The following is a 16441-nucleotide window of genomic DNA, read 5'->3' as shown; positions in this document are numbered from 1 at the left end:
TAATCTGGGCAGGTTTTGGTTAGCAGAAGACATGGCACAAGCACCTCCACCTGCAGATTACTCAGCCATGTCGCATGTCACCCACACTTGCTCATTGGCATTACAAAACTTATTTCCTAGCACCTCCTTACCAAAAGCATAAGGCTCATACAGAATATGGGAACTGCTAGGTCATGGCCTGAACCACTGATTGAGTAGCAGGTGAAAAAGTGTGGCTAACCCAGTGCGCACAGATGCATCTAGGTCACTGGATGGGGGTGGGCCCAGAGTCCACCCCTCCTCGCTCTCATTTAAGGATTAGCAGCCAGGGAGCAGGATCTCTATTCGGAGACTGCCCCTTTTTAGATTCTTCACCAACCTTTGGAAAGAGTAATCCACTTGTCCCCATATCATCTTCTGAACTATAATGAATACCTTTACAAGTCTGCTTGTGTCCTGGTAGAAGGTAATATCATTGCCTTCCCTTGTTCCACAAACGCCATAAATAAAAGATTTCCTAACTGTGTTGCGTTTACAAAATGTTTCTGTTGGCTGTAGTGCATTTCTTGGAATTGCCTGCACTTTCCCAAGAAACGTTTGCGAATTTTATGGCGTATTGTCATCCCTTCCAGCTTTGAAGCTCCTATCGCTCATCCTATATTCCCTCTTTCTATGGTAATTCTGCTTCAGTATTTATAGCTAAGCTATGTTAGGGCAGAGCACTGCGTAGCCTGAACAAAATGAAAATCCTCAACACTTCCTTCTAGTGGTCACTGAATAATCAGAAACGCCTTGAGCACAGAAGGCTCCTTATCGCGTTACTCAGTATGCTGAACAAGTGACTACCTTGCCATATTTTATTCTGCAGGCAGACTGGCAGCCTTGCTTCCACCTAGAAAAAGCAGCATTCTTAATGCAAGTCGCATAGTCTGCTTAACTGTACACACCTTGTATACACACCGCTACACCAAAACCAAACACAGTCATTTCTGTTAGTGCTCTGGTCAGGAATAGCACCTGCAGTGCACGACGACATGCCTCAGCGAAGAATAATTATCTGCTTTCTAAGACCCTGCACATAATGGGTCGAGATTTATTGAACCTGCTGTTGAGATCATGAGGACATGTCTTAGCAGATAAAATACAGCATGTGTGATCTTTAAAAAGATAGGCTGAAATCTTCAGAACGATGTGCTAAAGTTTGGCTCCTCAGATATTCAGGCAGTTTTGTGTAAGCTGCTTGGGTTTTAGGAGAAACTGGCAATTTCTTTCTCATTTGTGAATGTTAGTATTGCTGACAAGTAGGCCACCTATCTGCAAGTGCCTAAATATGGACTGAGAAAACTAGGTTTTGGCACCCAGATATGATCGCTGTGTCTGTGAAGTTCCTGTTCACTGTGGTTTTGTGTTTTTTTTTTAAATCTCTGAATGTAAACTATTTTGCTCCCATGAAATGGTTATATTTTCTCCCCTTTTACCCAGACGGTTGCAGATATTTCCCAGGGAAATCCACGCAGAACAAAGGCTTACAACATTTCTCAGAGAGTTTCATGCTCATGTCCTATTCTGGCAGAGAAAACAATCGAATATTTTATGTTTGTATATTGACAAGCTGGCAAATTTATAAGCCATAAACATATTGTGGTGTTGGAGAATTATAATACATTTATGAAGCTAACAAAGGTAACTTTCCCCATACCTGCCTTTCTCATGTAACTGCCTTTTCGTTTTGATGATTCCTTGATGCAAAATAGAACATGCCTCTGACTTTTGACACTCGCCACATATTTGATCATTTTTATCACAACCGAGTAACATAATGGAAAGAAGACTTCACTGTTTGACCTGATTTTTCAGTGTTCCAATGATTTTCATGTTCCTACTTTTATCGTTTTCCATGAAGTTGCCACAGAATTTTCAGCCTGCACTCTATTTTGGTTAACGTATGAGAAAGAAAAAACAAAACTATTGGCAGATTCCAGATTTGCCTTGAGACAGGGTGGGTGTGATTTGACACTTCCCTCCATTTTCCTTTATTGTGAATATCTTCAAGCGTGCACATTTGCATTTTACATTTCTATTTTACTGATTCATCTTCATATATTTTCTTACGATTTGTGAAATCATATTTATTCAAACAACACTCTAAACACATGCCTTGCAGTTTTCAGGTTGCACGTTAGTCTGAGGGATGCCATGAATAGAGCTTACCTTATATGCATGTGTTGGAGATGTTCCTGAGTAGGTCCTTTTGTCAGTAAAAGAGCCACTGTAGATAACTCTGCTCCTTTCATATTCTGCGTTGAATATTTCATAGTATCCATTATGAAAAAAGTAATCTTTTTTTTTCTTTTTTAATTTTATGAGGATCAGTTTATTTTAAAAGAAATAATGCACTGCTATTGCTTTGTTCACTGAAGCAGAAAACGTTACTATCTTTGTGTTGCCTTAGGTTCCACCTCTTGTCTTGATCTCATCTGTGGACGGCAACATCTAAAAACAATTAAGTATCAGGTTTAATGTGCTGTAGGAGTTTTCAATTCGTGACAGCAACCAGTAGTCATTGTTAACTATCCCTTCAATGAGCCTGCCTAGATGTGTTTGATTATGTGTGCACGGCTTCAGCAGAATTGTTGCCCCAGTTCTAAGATTTGCACTTATTTTGTTCCATGCAAAAGCCTGGAGTATCCTTTAGGCTTTTGGATTTATTCATTCTTATCTCACCAGCTAGAAAATCTTGTCTGCTCTTATATCAATTTTCAACCATCTGTGATTTAACTTTGCATTTGTATGTGACATGTCGTATCTGCCTCACTAAATTATATGGCAACATCAAAAACATGTAGTGTTTAATGCGCTACACGGGTCAATAAAAAATAAGGATGTGCCTGACAAATCTCCACTCAGTGAAAGGATAAAAAGTGATGCGTGATCCAAGGTGAGCAGAGGGATTTCTCAATAACACATAAATGGGGACAGAATATCTGTAAGTGTTACTATATTTCATAGGGATCTGTAAATGTACAGTAATCACTAAAGAAACGTATTCTAGAAAAGATGTAGGCTTTGAAGATTCAAGGCTGAAAAAAGAATTTAATGGCTTAAAATACAACTAGCCCAAGAGTACTACAGAACAGAACATGACACAGTCATAAACAGTCACCTCGCCAAATAATGTTCTGTAAGTACCTGACTACAATGCCAAAGTAATAGCTTTCTTCAAACCTTCCGATCGCCAGCTACACATCAACAACCCATTACTCAACAGATTTTATCATCATGCTCCTCTACTCATGTACAACATCTGGATATGAGCAATACCATGAAGAACTGCAGAAACATCACTGAACCTTCAGCTGTTATCTCAGGAGGTAGAAAGTCATTCCGACTTGATGAATTTAAGCCCTTTATGGCACTGAAATGCAGCATAGTTAAGTATCTTTTTTAAGATTTCATATCATTAAAAAACAATCTTGACCTTAGAGGAAAAAACTCTATAGAACTAAATGGGTAACTTAGGTGAAAGGAAAGAACAATAATCAGTGAGGAAACAACTCCTGTGGAAAAAGCATAACATGCAGATGTGACATGCTTTATGAAATTAAGGCTTCTTTCTGGCCAACCATCTACAGTAGGATAGTTACGATTACACAAAACATTAGTATTAAGTGTCCTGATTAAATTAGGCTGGGTAAGAGCAATAAAATTATAATAGTACATAGTAACAAAACATCCTCAGAAGGAGGTATTTACTGTTCTGCTCTAAAAAAAGCCAGCTAAGATTTCAGCCAGGAATTGATGTCAGATTCCTGGTTTAAGATTAGGAATTTCATGTTCAATTATGGTTTGTTACTGAGATGCTAAATACATGTTGTTTTTCTGTCTTTGGCTGTCTGTTCTTATTCAGCATTTACATGTACCTTTGTCACCTTCAAATGTTTATTTATCTCGCATAACTTTAGTCATTGAGGAGACAAGCCTTTAGTCAAAGATAGGCATCAGGGGTGCCAGGATCTCACTGGAACTGACTGAGAAAATAATGCACCTGCAAAAGGCAATTTATATCCCTTTTTCTAGAAGGAGATGCACAGGAGTGATAGCTGCCTGTCCACCTTAAGTGTAAGGTGTGAGTCGCTAGTGTTTGATCCCTAAATTTAAGGAGCTGCTGAGAAGAATCCCATAGTAGTAACTTAAAGCGTACATGAAAGAGTTGGATCTCACTGTGAGTTCACCGTAGTCTTCTGCACTATCTTGTTGATATTTCTACAAATGAAGATATTATACCAGAACGTGATATCGACATGCAGGTGAAGGCTCCAAAGCCAGTCCAAACTAGATATATTTACTCATAAAATAGAGCCCTCAAGCTTGCAAATCTCATCCTTTTCCTACAGCTGAGATGTGGTTTCATATCTTCTTGCTGTGATGCTGGTACCCAAAGAGCCATAAATAGAATTAAGCACACTGATACCACAGCCTCCTATTCCATGTTGAATGCCTGCACATCTCAGAATTATATGTCCCATGATACTGCTCTTAATGGACCCCCAGAATGTCAGCTATTCCAAAAGCGTCTCCACAGCCACTTTAGAAAAGTTCTATTGTTGCAATAACTTCTGCCCAGGAAAACAAAAATATAGAAGTTGTTATTAACTTAGCAGTATTTCATCTAACTCATTGGGATGAGAAAGAAAGGTAATTTCTCTTAAATGTTAATGACTTATCGTAAAGCCCTATCATTTTGGGTACATACCCTATGCTTACCATATGGATATATCCATAAACTGCAATCTTTTCGCTTTTTGTCTTCATTTTGCTAGGCTAAGCTCTTTCAGCCTCTTCTCATAAGACAGACTCATCATTACCTTTAAGTCTCTTTTAGCGTTCTTCTGCACCTGCTTTCCTCTGTTCTCAAACATACTGCTTGAAGGAGCTGAGCATGGCATTTTTGATCAGCTTTCTGCTTTTCTATGCGTCTTTACATCCTAGGACCACATCTGCCTTCTCACCAACAGATCTGGAAATCACAGTTGTTCTAGAGGCCACTTAACTCCTCTTTCATTTCTCTGGCTCTCACCGTTGTGTTTTAAGGTATCTATATGGGAGAAATATTGGAGCACCAACTACTCAGGATTGGGGCCTTGTTTGATTCAGGACATATGTGCTTAATTTTATATATGGTATATAAGCTACAGTTAGCTTTGTAAGATCTTGTCCTGTCTCCTCAGTCTCTAAATAAATGACAGTTTTTATAAATAAACCAGTTTCTAACCAGATGAGACTCTGTTACCCTCATAACTTTTACCAGTCAACACAGCAATGTGAATGACAGGCACAGGGACTTTGCTTTCTAAAAAAAAAAAGTGTCATAACAATAAACAAATATAGTTCCATGGGTGAACCATGTAAATATTTTCATGTAGTAACATGAAACACTTCATAAGGCATTTCTGAATAAGCCCAAACCATTTAGGCCTATGGTAGGCCAGTGAGTGTCGGGCAGCTGGTGGCTCAATGTTCTCTCAGTGTAAATAGATGATCAATCATCCTCTCTTGTTATTGTTTTAAAGAATAGTTTGAGACTCGGTTCACAGTGAGTGTTCGTACTGCCTGTTCTTTTTGCTCTCCTAGCAATACAAGTTTTAAAATTAAGAAAAAAAAAAGCATTGTTTTTCACCTGGCTGCTAGAGCCTACTTGTTTGGCTCTCTGCTCATGTCTGGGGTGGAGGGACAGCACAGGCACAGGCCCACAACAAAAGGAAGAAATAATGCACAGGCAGGAAGTAAAGGGCTTATCAGCCTATTTAGCAAAGACACAAAGAAAAAGGAAGAAAATGCATTCCTGTGCATTATGCTGTAGAACTGCACAAATATAAGTTTAAATTCACCATGCTCCTATCCTGCTTACTCAAAGAAAGCTAACTAACTCAAGAGCCTATTTGTAAGCCTGATACAGGGCAAAAACGTTAAGCAGCGTATCTGCGTTGCTCATGCATCAGGACATACAATTCACCTACAAAATACAAGGTGAAGGCTGTTTATGCTGCTGTGATTTGGCCTGGATGTGTTTCTGGCAGGACCAAGAGGATCCCCTGCTGTAGGAAACCTGCTTTAGCAAGGGCTTGGACCAGGTGATCTCCAGAAGTCCCTTTCAACTCCTATGGTCCTGTGATTCTGTGACTCCAGATGTCTTTAGAGACAGAGGTCAGTCACAGGCTGCTCACTGTGCCAGCCAGGAAGATGGATGTTTGCCCTGTTGCCGGTCAGTGCCCATCCTTAATACACAACACAGGGGTCCAGCGGGCCCTTCCCCATCATGGAGGGTAGCACGGAATGGTGCGGTCACTCAGGGAGGTTCACCGGAGCAAAGAGAACTGTCCGCTTTCCACAGTTTCTGCTTTTGGAGGAGCACTCCCAGCTGCAGCCTTCTTGGCAGGTGCTTTCCCTCATCTGCCGGGGAGCCTTCTCCTGTTCCTCAGGTCCGATCGTCCTTGTGGATGCCCCGTCCTTGGAGGTGTTCAAGACCAGGTTGGACGGGGCCCTGGGCAACCTGATCTAGTAAAGGTGTATATTTGGTGGCCCTGCCAGGCAGGGGTGTTGGAACTACATGATCCTTGAGGTCCCTTCCAACCCGGGTCATTCTGTGATTCTGTGATTCTGTCCTTTCTCTATCAAGAGCCCCGAGGGAAACGAAGCGCTGAGTTCCGCGGCGACTGGCACCGAGGCCCCGGGGCCCGGCCCGCTCCCTCAACGCCTCCTCCAGCATCAGCCAGCGGGCGGCGCTCGCCCGGGCTGCGGCCGCCTGCGCCCTCCGCTCCCCCACGGGAACAGCGCGAAGAGAAACTCCCTCTTCCCCACCCTCCGCCTTGCGGACCCCCTTTGCCCCTCGCCGTTCTCCTCGTGAGCCGTGACACAGAGGCGGCGGGGGCCCGAGCTGACGGCGACCCTCCGGCCACGCAGCCCAGAGTTACCCGAGGAGGGGGCCGGGCAAGCGGGGAGCGGGGGGGGGCGGAGGAGGAGGAGAAGCAGGAGGAGGAGGAGGAGGGCTGCGCGAGGCTGAACGGCTCTCCTGCGAGATGCTGCAAGCCCAGCTCCCTGCCGGAGGGGGGTAGCAGGCTCTGCCGCCGCCGGCTGCTGCCTGTGTGAGGGCTGTTGCCGCCGCTGGACGCAACCTTCTGCCGACATGGAGCTGCCGCCGCCGCTGCTGCTGGAGTGAGCGAGTGAGCGACGGGCGGAGCAGCCGGCCGCATGGATGGATGTGTTTAGCTTTGTGAAGCTTGGGAAGCTCTCCGGGTAGGTGTCCGTACCGGGGCTCGGAAGGGCGGGGGACCGCCGGTGAGGGGAGCCCAACTTCCCTGGCAGCGGGGCGAGGGGGCGGCTCGGGCGGGGCGGCTGCCGGGACCGCTCCGTGCGGGACGGGTCAGCGCCCTCCTCGCCTGGGAGCGCCGCCGTGAAGGGGCGGCCAGAAGTGTTGGCAGCGCGGAGTGCGGCGGTGGGAGCCGGGCAGGGGGCGAGCCCGGGGGGAAAGGGGCAGCGCCTGGCCGAGGGGTGGGCAGGGAGGGACGGGGCGCGCCGTGCCGTGTTGTGCCGTGGCCCCCTAGTTCGCCTGGCTACAACTCTGCGCTGAGCGCTGCTCGCCGGCTCGTCCACGGCGATATTTTTAGAGAAGCGGTGAAATCATCGGCAGCTGATGAGCGCTGCCCCTCTTTTTCGCACGGTGTTATGCTGGGGTGGTGTTATGCGAGTGATCCCCTGCGCGCAGGGCATGTGCTTCGTGCCGGTGCTCGGTGGGAGCATACGTGTTCTTTCCAATGGATAGATGTTCATTGAGCGGCCTCGGAGTTGCGGTCTGTGTGTTCACTGTTGCGCTGTCAGCGAGTTGCCAGGCCCCAGGCTGCGCAGACGGGTGAAGGAGCGCAGCCCCGTTACCCCATTCCCCTCTAGTTAGGGGCATTGGAAGTAGCCCTCCTCAGTAATGGGAAACCACGCTTCACCTGGGAGACGCGGTATAGAAGTGCTCGAGCTGTGGGGATTTTTTCAGGGTTTTGGTGTGGATAATCTTCCTAAAGGATTTAGCTTTGATCGCGGTAACCGGGAGTGCTCTGAATTCTTATGATTTTGTGTTGGTACACCATAGTTACCACGGCCCTTGCTGTTTGAGAGGCACAGAATGAAAGCGGGTGTTACGCAAAAGGAAGGGCCTTGCTGAGGGAAGGCAAGGCTGCCGCTTGCTCCGGTGCCGCTCAGGTGGGAGAGTGTCACAGTGATGGATGGTCCTTAAAACAAATATTGTGTGGCTGGAAGTCACCGAATGCCACAGGTACAAACAGAGCTGCTATTCCCCAATTCCCTCCGCTGCACCTGGCTGTGATTACAGCTCTGTTCTTGGCCCTGCCAGGGCAGAGCAGCTGTTCTTGTTCAAGCACATCATCGTCTCGCCCTGCTCTGAGCGATCTGACATGAGGTGGAGGCTGGAACACTGGTATCCTGCATGACATTCCCTGTTTGTGCTCCCAGCCAGAGCTGTAACTACAGTGCAAACTTGAAGGAAGGAAAAATACGTGAGAACAGACAAGGAGCAGGACATGTAGTGGGGTATTTATTATTTGGTAATTGAATTGCTTGAGCTCTCATATTTGTTTGCAAGCGTTATTTTAGGGAAGCTCACGGATCTTCATGTTTCATAGTTGCCATGCTTGAGTTAAGTCAAAGGGAAAGAAAGGGATATGCTGCTCAGAGCTGTTACTAAGCCAGGTACCTGGCAGTTTTTGTACATGTGGTAGTACTTGGTATTTGTTGGTGTACAAAGGCTGTAGCTTGCTGCATGCCTGACAGCATGAACTCTGCCAACACTGAGGTTTGCGTTTAAGTAATTACAGGAAGATCACGGCATTTCTCCAGAAGGACCTGAAGGTTCTTCTGAAATGAAACCACAGGTCTCAAAGCTTGTGTCCAGCTTCATTGGAATTGAGCATATGAAGCACTCAGATCAAGTTTGCTTGTGGATCGCAGTAAATCATTTCTGTACCAAGCTGCTCTTTTTGTTTCTAATTTTCTGGTTGTTAAACAACCTAATAGTTTACACAGGACTTTACTTTACTTGCAGTTTCCTAGGTAACAGCTAGTTATCTGTTCCAGTTTCACAAGAGCTTTGTAGAGCAGGTGGACTTCAATGTAAACCCCATTTGTAATCCCTTGGTGCGTCTGCATTGAAAGCAGCAGCTCTCCCTCAGCTGTTGGAGAAAAGGCTTTTCTGGAAGAAAGCTCTCATACAACAAACAGTATTTAACTGAGAGGGTGATCTTCAGACAGAGTACCTACGGAAAGTTGTTTCAGACTTGTCTTGTACTGAATGTTTTCAAGGCTTTCAGTCTTCTTTCTGTTTTGCTGTGCATTCAGATCTTCTCATTTGAGGTTGCAAGTCAACTCTTAGTGTTGAAACCAGTGGCCTTGATTCTGCATGCAGTGGCACAGGCAAGTCTGTTACGCATGGCTGCTGCAAGGGGTTGCTTCTTAATGCTGTAGTGTAATTGTAATACACATGGCGTAATCTTCAGTGGGCAGTAGCTTATATGTGTATCCCTTTAGGAGGAGGGGGTTTTCCTTGTTATCTCCTTGCCTTTATGGGCCTGTCGCGTTGTATACCATGCATCTAATAAAGATGTTCATGGTGAAGTCTCTATTGATTTGTAAAGATTGGAGATGTCCATTGTGACACTGAAAACAAAAGTATTGTTTAGAAATACTGATGGCACTTTTGTTGGCATACCTTCTTTCCCTTCCCCTTTGCAGAAATTTGACTTAAAGAACGGCTTAGGTTGGAAGAGGTCATTGAGCTCCATCCACCTTGATGTGGACAGGAAGCTTGGCCTTGAAAACTCTTGCCCAGAGTTCTCCACTGATTTGGTAATAACTGTTTTGGTACAAATCTTGTAGGGCCTTTCTCTGGAAAGAGTTGTAAAAACCTGCTGTTCTAATGAACGTCCACATATAGAAAATGATTGCCAAGTCTTAATGGATCTCGTGCAGCTGGATGAGGCAGGTGAATGTTTTTGTAGTGTGGGCTACATAAGTATGTCCGGTGCAGTAGCATCTGTAATTCAGAAAGGAGGATTAGTAGGATAGATAAATTGCACACAAAAATTGCTGGATTAGGTTGGATCAGGAGTTTGCCTTGCCCAGTGTTCTCTCTTAATTGCTTTTAGCAGCTGCTGGGGGAAGGAGTAATAAGAGTGTAAATATGGAGTAGTGATCTTTGTTTTCTTACTGCAGGTATGAGGAGTGGAGGAATGCTGCTGCCCTGCCCAATGTGAAAGGGAACATTTTCAGACCTCAGTGAACCTGGCAAAGGGCACAGTCTCAAGCATCTAGTCTATATGGGACAGATGAACCATGAAACAATAGGTTGGAACAGTGAACAGGTGTCGGCAAAAGTTTAAAGCCTGTGTTTGTGGAATATATATTTAGTTAGAAAATCAGCAGTAGCTCTTCTGGTGATGCCCACAAAGATTCAAATTCGGAACTTTCACGAGACATAAAACTTCCATGGATCCATCTGGATACCACCCTCATGAGTGGGGATAGTGACCATCCAGGTTGGGGATGTCCTTTACAGTAATGCTAATCTGTGATGTGTGCTAGGTAAATTTAATGTAACTGGATCTCAAGTTTTGTGTTACTGTTGCTATTGGGTTGCTTCAATTTATTCCATAAAAACTGCCTGTGAGTAGTCGTATTCCTATGGGATCAGCTTAATGACAGAGTAACCCTAAACTCTAGCAAGGTCTTTTCAGTGAGCACCCAAATACCTCTTCTTTCCCGTGAGGTGGGAATAGGAACCCCTCACAAGGGTGTTTTTCATTGAGGTGGATAAGTATTATTTTCTTTTTTTTTTCTTTGTGCATGTCTTTTTGTAGCTCACCATCTAGACTGACTTGCTGCCTTCTCAAACAGTTGTGCTTTTGGGTCTTCACTGCTTATAAAAGTGAATCAAGTCTACACAAAAGCGTGAGTCTCAGTCTTAGGCTATTTGTCTAGTTTTGTAATCTCTGCAGTCTGGCTCTCACCTCCTTTTCTCCATAGGCCTCCTGTCTTTAGCTGTCTTATCAAGCTGGGGTGAAAGGTCTGCTCCTAAAAATCTATGTAGCCAGAAGGTGTGTTTGTAGGCTGTGGGTGTGAGGCCCTGCTTTTATAGGGAACCAGATTGCTTGACTTTGTGGTCTAGTTGTTTGTATGTGGCCAAGAACAGATATGTCTTCCAGGTTTTAGATTCCATGATTAATAGGTCTGTTTGTTATTTGACTATTTTCAAAGCAATATTAGAAGATTTCAGGGTGTTTGTCTTCAGTTTGTCAGTATATTGTCTTTCCTTGCTCGTGAGTTTCCTTATCGTGGTGCTGGTTTGCTTTGGTGTTTATGAAATCACCTTAAGGGAGACACACTTAGAAGTATACATAAGTTACTGAAGCGATAGTGTACTATTATTGGAATACTTTTATCAGTGCTCTTTGGAATGGAAATATCATAGCTTGTAAGTTACTTTCAGTATTTACAAAAGAATGTGTCAGTAAGAAAACCTGTGATTATCTTTTTTTTATGCTCAAAGGAGGTAATTTAATCCTAAAAAGGATTTTATTATATTGGATGATAATTCAAATAACCATAAATTCATTTAACCTTTCTTTCTATGCTACATTTAGTGAAACATTTGTCTATTCATATTAATTTAAAAGCTTCACCTTATGTTTTATTATTCGTCCATTTTGTTAGCTGACACATAATAAAGATATGTGCTTCAGTGTCTACGGTGTTAGTAATGTGCTGTGGTATAACAGCTTCAGCAGTTCAGAGATTTATTAAAAACACTCCTTATGTTATGGACTGCTGTAAACTTGTCAAGTTGCCAGTGAATGATGATGCAACTCTTCTAAATATGTATGTTCTCTAAATACCGTTCGCTTAGATACAATGCTTAAAGAATGTGACATGAGGCAACCTTTTCTCTTGAATTATTTGAGAAAGAAAAAAATTGGAAACACAAAGTTCACAGGTAATATATTTATTCATCTTCTTTCCCTATTAATTACTGAAGAGGGTGGATTGAAAACTCAGAAGTGCTCTGATTTAAGAACAATCATAGTATGCACAGTATAATTTTTGATATCTTTGTTCTGTGTTGTCAATCCCTTAGTGATAGGGTTGAAAGGGGAATGTGAAGATAGTTTCCTTTATGATCACAGCCAGTTCTAATGTTGGTGTATGTGTGCTAAGCCAGTCTGATCACTGGTATTCTCATATGGTTTAAGAAGTTGTACAGAATCATAGAATGGTTTGAATTGGATGACATTTAAGTTGTCTTCCATTTCCAACCCTCCTGCCCAGGGCTGCTCCCCACCAGCTCAGGCTGCCCAGAGCCCTATCCAGCTTGGTTTTAAATGCCTTCAGGAATGGGACACCCACAGCTTCTCTGGGTGACTGTGCTGAAACCTTACCTCCATTACTGTAAAATAACTTTCTTTCATCCAATCTAAATATCTTCTCTTTTACTATGAAACTGTTTTCCCTTGTTTTGAAACCACAAACCTTGCTAAAGAATCTGTCCCCTTCTTTCTTGTAACCCCTCTTCAGATACTTGAAGGCTGCTCTCAGGTCTCCCCAGAGCCTTTTTTTCTCTGTTCTCAGCAGCCCCAGCTCTCTCAGCCTGTACTCATAGGCGAAGTATTACTCACCTTGGATCATTTTTGTGGTCCTCCTCTGGATGGGCTCCAACAGCCCCATATCTTTCCTGTACTGAGTACTCCACATCTGGACACAGTACTCCAGGAGAGGCCTCACCAGCACAGATTATAGAGGGGCAGGATCACCTCCCTCATCATGCTGGTCACAATTCTTTTCATGCAGCCCAGAATACTGTTGGCTTTCTGGGTTGTGAGGGCACATTGCTGGCTTGTGTCCAGCTTCTCATCCACCAGTATCCCCAGGTCTTTTTGGTAGGGCTGCACTCAGTCCTTTTGTCCTCCAACTTGTACTGATAGTGGGGGCTGCCATGACCCAGGTGCAAGACCTCAAGAAATTCTCCATGATTTTTAGAAATCCTCTTATTTTGTTGTCAGTCTGAAAGATTTATGTGGGAAATTCTGGGTGTTCCTAACCATTACAGAAATGTAAAATGAGGGTATCTTTCCATATTTTATAACATTCTAGGTCATTACGGAAATCCATCAAGCTGTTCGTAGAAAATACAAACTGTTACCTGAAATAATGAGGGGATAATACATGTTCTCCGCTCTGCTGGTAATATGGCAGAGAAGGGGTCTTTTGCTATTCTTGACAGCATTTTCGCATTATGTCAGTGTATTGCAGCTGGGTATCTGACTGATGGGATGAAGTAAATCGTGCTGGAACTAAGACCTCTTATAAAATAAACCATTGTCTGGGAAGGATGCAAAAATTGAATATGAAGAAGGGAAAAGTGATTTTGGTTCCCAGTGTCATGCTCAGACATCTCGTGTAAAAGTGATGAGACCATCCAGATATACATGAAATTATTCATTTTCAAAACTGCATATACCCTATTTGATTGTAATGTAGGATGGAAACTTCCGGTGCTTAGAAGATATCAGGGTTTAAAATATTAGAGGCCTACCTTGAATAAGAGGGGGCTTCTGATAATATGAAACTCTACTTAAAGCTGTTTTTTATGATCATGACTAATGATAAAGTTTTCTGATGTTCCTTGGAGGTGTTTTTGAACTCAAAAGATTGTACAGGTTTTCAAGGTATGTTATATGGAGGCTTTGAAAGGAATCTGTGAGACTCTGTTTCTGATAATTATCCCATTGACTTGAAATGAAGTAAACAGCAGTACCAACAGTATAAATTGTAATAATTAATTGCATGCTCAAATCTTAGTGAATTCAGCAATGCCTAAAAGTTGTATGTGTATGAAAATACATTGGAACTGGGAAAAGTAAATTACTCCAGGACTTAAAACTGTTTCCTAGCTGAATTGGGATCTAGCATGTTCGATCTCTACCAGTATTCCTTTAGCGTGTGGTCTATGAAAATTACATTTCATAGGTTGAGTGTTACAAAAACAGGAAACTATTTTCATCAGTTTCAAGCAACAAAGTATTTCAGGAAAAAAGAAAGTAGTTCTAAGTGGGAGAGAACATTCTGAAGAACGGGCATGGTGGAGGGTGACGCAAAGGTCCATCCTATTAAACAATCTTTTGCTGGTGGTTTGAAATAGGAGATGTGATTAAAAGCTGATGAGTATCTCTAAGAAAAGTCCTTTGTGAGATATATTGCTTGGACCAAAATAACTTGCCTTATGAAAATAATTGCTGATCGACTTGGCTGTTTTTACAGCTGTTTTAAGACTTTGACTTTATATGAAATTCTTGATTTTTCTTCTTCAATGTTATTATTATGATCAGGGGCTACAGCGCAAGATTTCATTTTAATTATTGTGATGTTAGTGAGGAGAATTGCATGTTGTTGTGTTTTTTTGTTTTTTTTTTTTTTAGTTTAGGGAGTTAGAAAATATATCTTTCAGGATTTTGGCAGTCCTTGGTAAAAAGGAGATTAATACAGAGGAAAAAAAGAGATGGTGAAGAGAGAGGGGATGTTTGTATGCCAAAGTTTTGAAAGTGAATTCTTTTCTGATCTTCTCATTCTTGGTAGTTTTTTAGGTTCTGACTGAACATTTTGAAACTCTGAAGAAAAAAAAACAACAACCTGGGGTGACTGGAATTATGTGCCCCAGTGGTGCAGTGGTAGAAGTGCCGCTCTGCTACACAGGAGGCTTGAATCCCGGGGGCTGGACTCGATGATCTCTAAGGTCCCTTCCAACCCACATGAGACTGTGATACTTTGAATTAGGACTTCTTTAATAGACACTTATTGTATTTATTGATATATGTGTTTGTTGATGGAAACCGCTGGGTGTTTACATTAATAACCAAAAAAGGCAAGGAAGTATCTCCAGCTTTCTTGAGAATTTGATTTTGTAGATATACTTTTTGTATTGGTGGGTTTTTGGTCTTTATGGCAGAGGGGTGGACTGGAGTTTGCCATTTTACTGTTTGTTTTTAATCTTGAGTTTGTGATTAGGTTGCTGTAGATTTGGCAGTACTTGTATTTTAGAGAGCAAAATGCCCATTGTACTGTGGCTGTAAATGTTCCTTGAAGCACTAGTGGTTGCACCAACAATGTAGAATAAACCAGGCATGTGTTACAAATCTGAGGTTATTTCACTTGAACTCTGTGTTGGATTGGAATAGAGCAGCAGAGAACTGAGGAGAAATCTGGAAATGGTCTGTATCTACATAATTGCTATTGTCAATGTATCACATCCACCTGAAAGCCTGAACAATAGCAATGACTTAGACCTGCTGTGAAGTAGACTTTTACAAGCTTGGCTTTCTTGAAGCATCCATATTACAACATGGATACAAGAGAAGGGGAGGTGACAGTTGTGCAGAAGCCCAAGTGGTGCTTAAGTTCGGGTTTGTCTTTGCTTGCCTTTATTCTCTCAAGAAGTTACTAGCAGTACCTTTAATACCTCATCTGCTCTAGCAAGATGGGGCTGTTTGCTCAGCAGCAAGTGTGCGATGTGACTAATCAAGTCCAAGTGCAGTTTACATATTCAGGCAGAAGTGATCAACATTCACTCGTTAAGTGTTTTGACTGAGGTTAAGTTATTGAGCAAAGTCACGCTTTAAAGGTATCTGCATTTATTTTATTTTATTTTATTATTTTATTTTATTTTATTTTATTTTATTTTATTTTATTTTATTTTATTTTATTTTATTTTATTTTATTTTATTTTATTTTATTTTATTTTATTTTATTTTTTTAATGGGCTGGAAACCTCAGATGATCTTAACCCAAAAAAATTTGCTTTATCTTTGAATATGTACTTGTATTTTTCTTTTCCTAGGAGAAAGAAGCAGACAGCTTTCTCATTAAGTTGGCTACCTGCCTAGATTTTCAGTTTGCATTCTGCATTGTGTGCTGCCTGTAATGGTTACAAGGGGCACGTTTTCCTCTGCCAGGGCAGAGAGTTAGGAGGGACAGAGAGGAACTGCACATGGGGAATGTTCTGTACTTCACAACTCTTCTCTGAGGGCAGCGTGAATAGGGGCTGGAGTGTGTAATAGGGGAGGAGTGGCAGAGAACAGAAGATGGAAGAAACTGAAGAAGGAAAGTTAATGATTGCTGCATTGAAGGAAGGCTTATTTGTTGTGAGTGTACTGAAGTAATTGTTCCAGACTGGCTGATCTTTATGCGAAGATGAACGTGCATTGTTGTCTACGTAGGAGTTTATTTGCTCCATAATGCTGCCTGAATTAATTGGTGTGTTGTAATTTGTGTGACTGCAATGGGAGAAGAAAAGGAAGATTTTGCTTCAGCGTTAAAACAGAAAACTTTTTTTTTTTTTTTTGTTTTGTTTTGTTTT

General features: G+C 42.4%; 1 protein-coding gene across 11 annotated transcripts in view; it reads left to right on the top strand.

Moving 5' to 3' along the window:
• The window catches only part of FRMPD4 (FERM and PDZ domain containing 4), a 325110-nt gene that overhangs the window by 32160 nt on the left and 276509 nt on the right, over positions 1 to 16441 (top strand). For 5 of the 11 annotated variants that reach the window (XR_014940585.1, XM_015887144.3, XM_085531775.1 and 2 more), the window contains exon 1: positions 6780 to 7272. The exons of the other annotated variants lie outside the window; for them this stretch is intronic. Coding sequence is in view for 4 of the 5 variants with exons in the window: in XM_015887144.3 (XP_015742630.2) it covers positions 7232 to 7272 (41 nt within the window). In the remaining variant the exon portion in view is untranslated. Of the gene's footprint in view, positions 1 to 6779; positions 7273 to 16441 lie in introns of those variants that run through there. 11 annotated transcript variants of the gene reach the window in all.

This window comes from Coturnix japonica, chromosome 1 (genome assembly GCF_054131305.1).
Source record: "Coturnix japonica strain WE chromosome 1, WE-NBRP24, whole genome shotgun sequence".
NCBI lineage: Eukaryota > Metazoa > Chordata > Aves > Galliformes > Phasianidae > Coturnix > Coturnix japonica.
The sequence above is the reverse complement of the archived record's forward strand: the minus strand, read 5'-3'. Positions and strand labels throughout refer to the sequence as shown.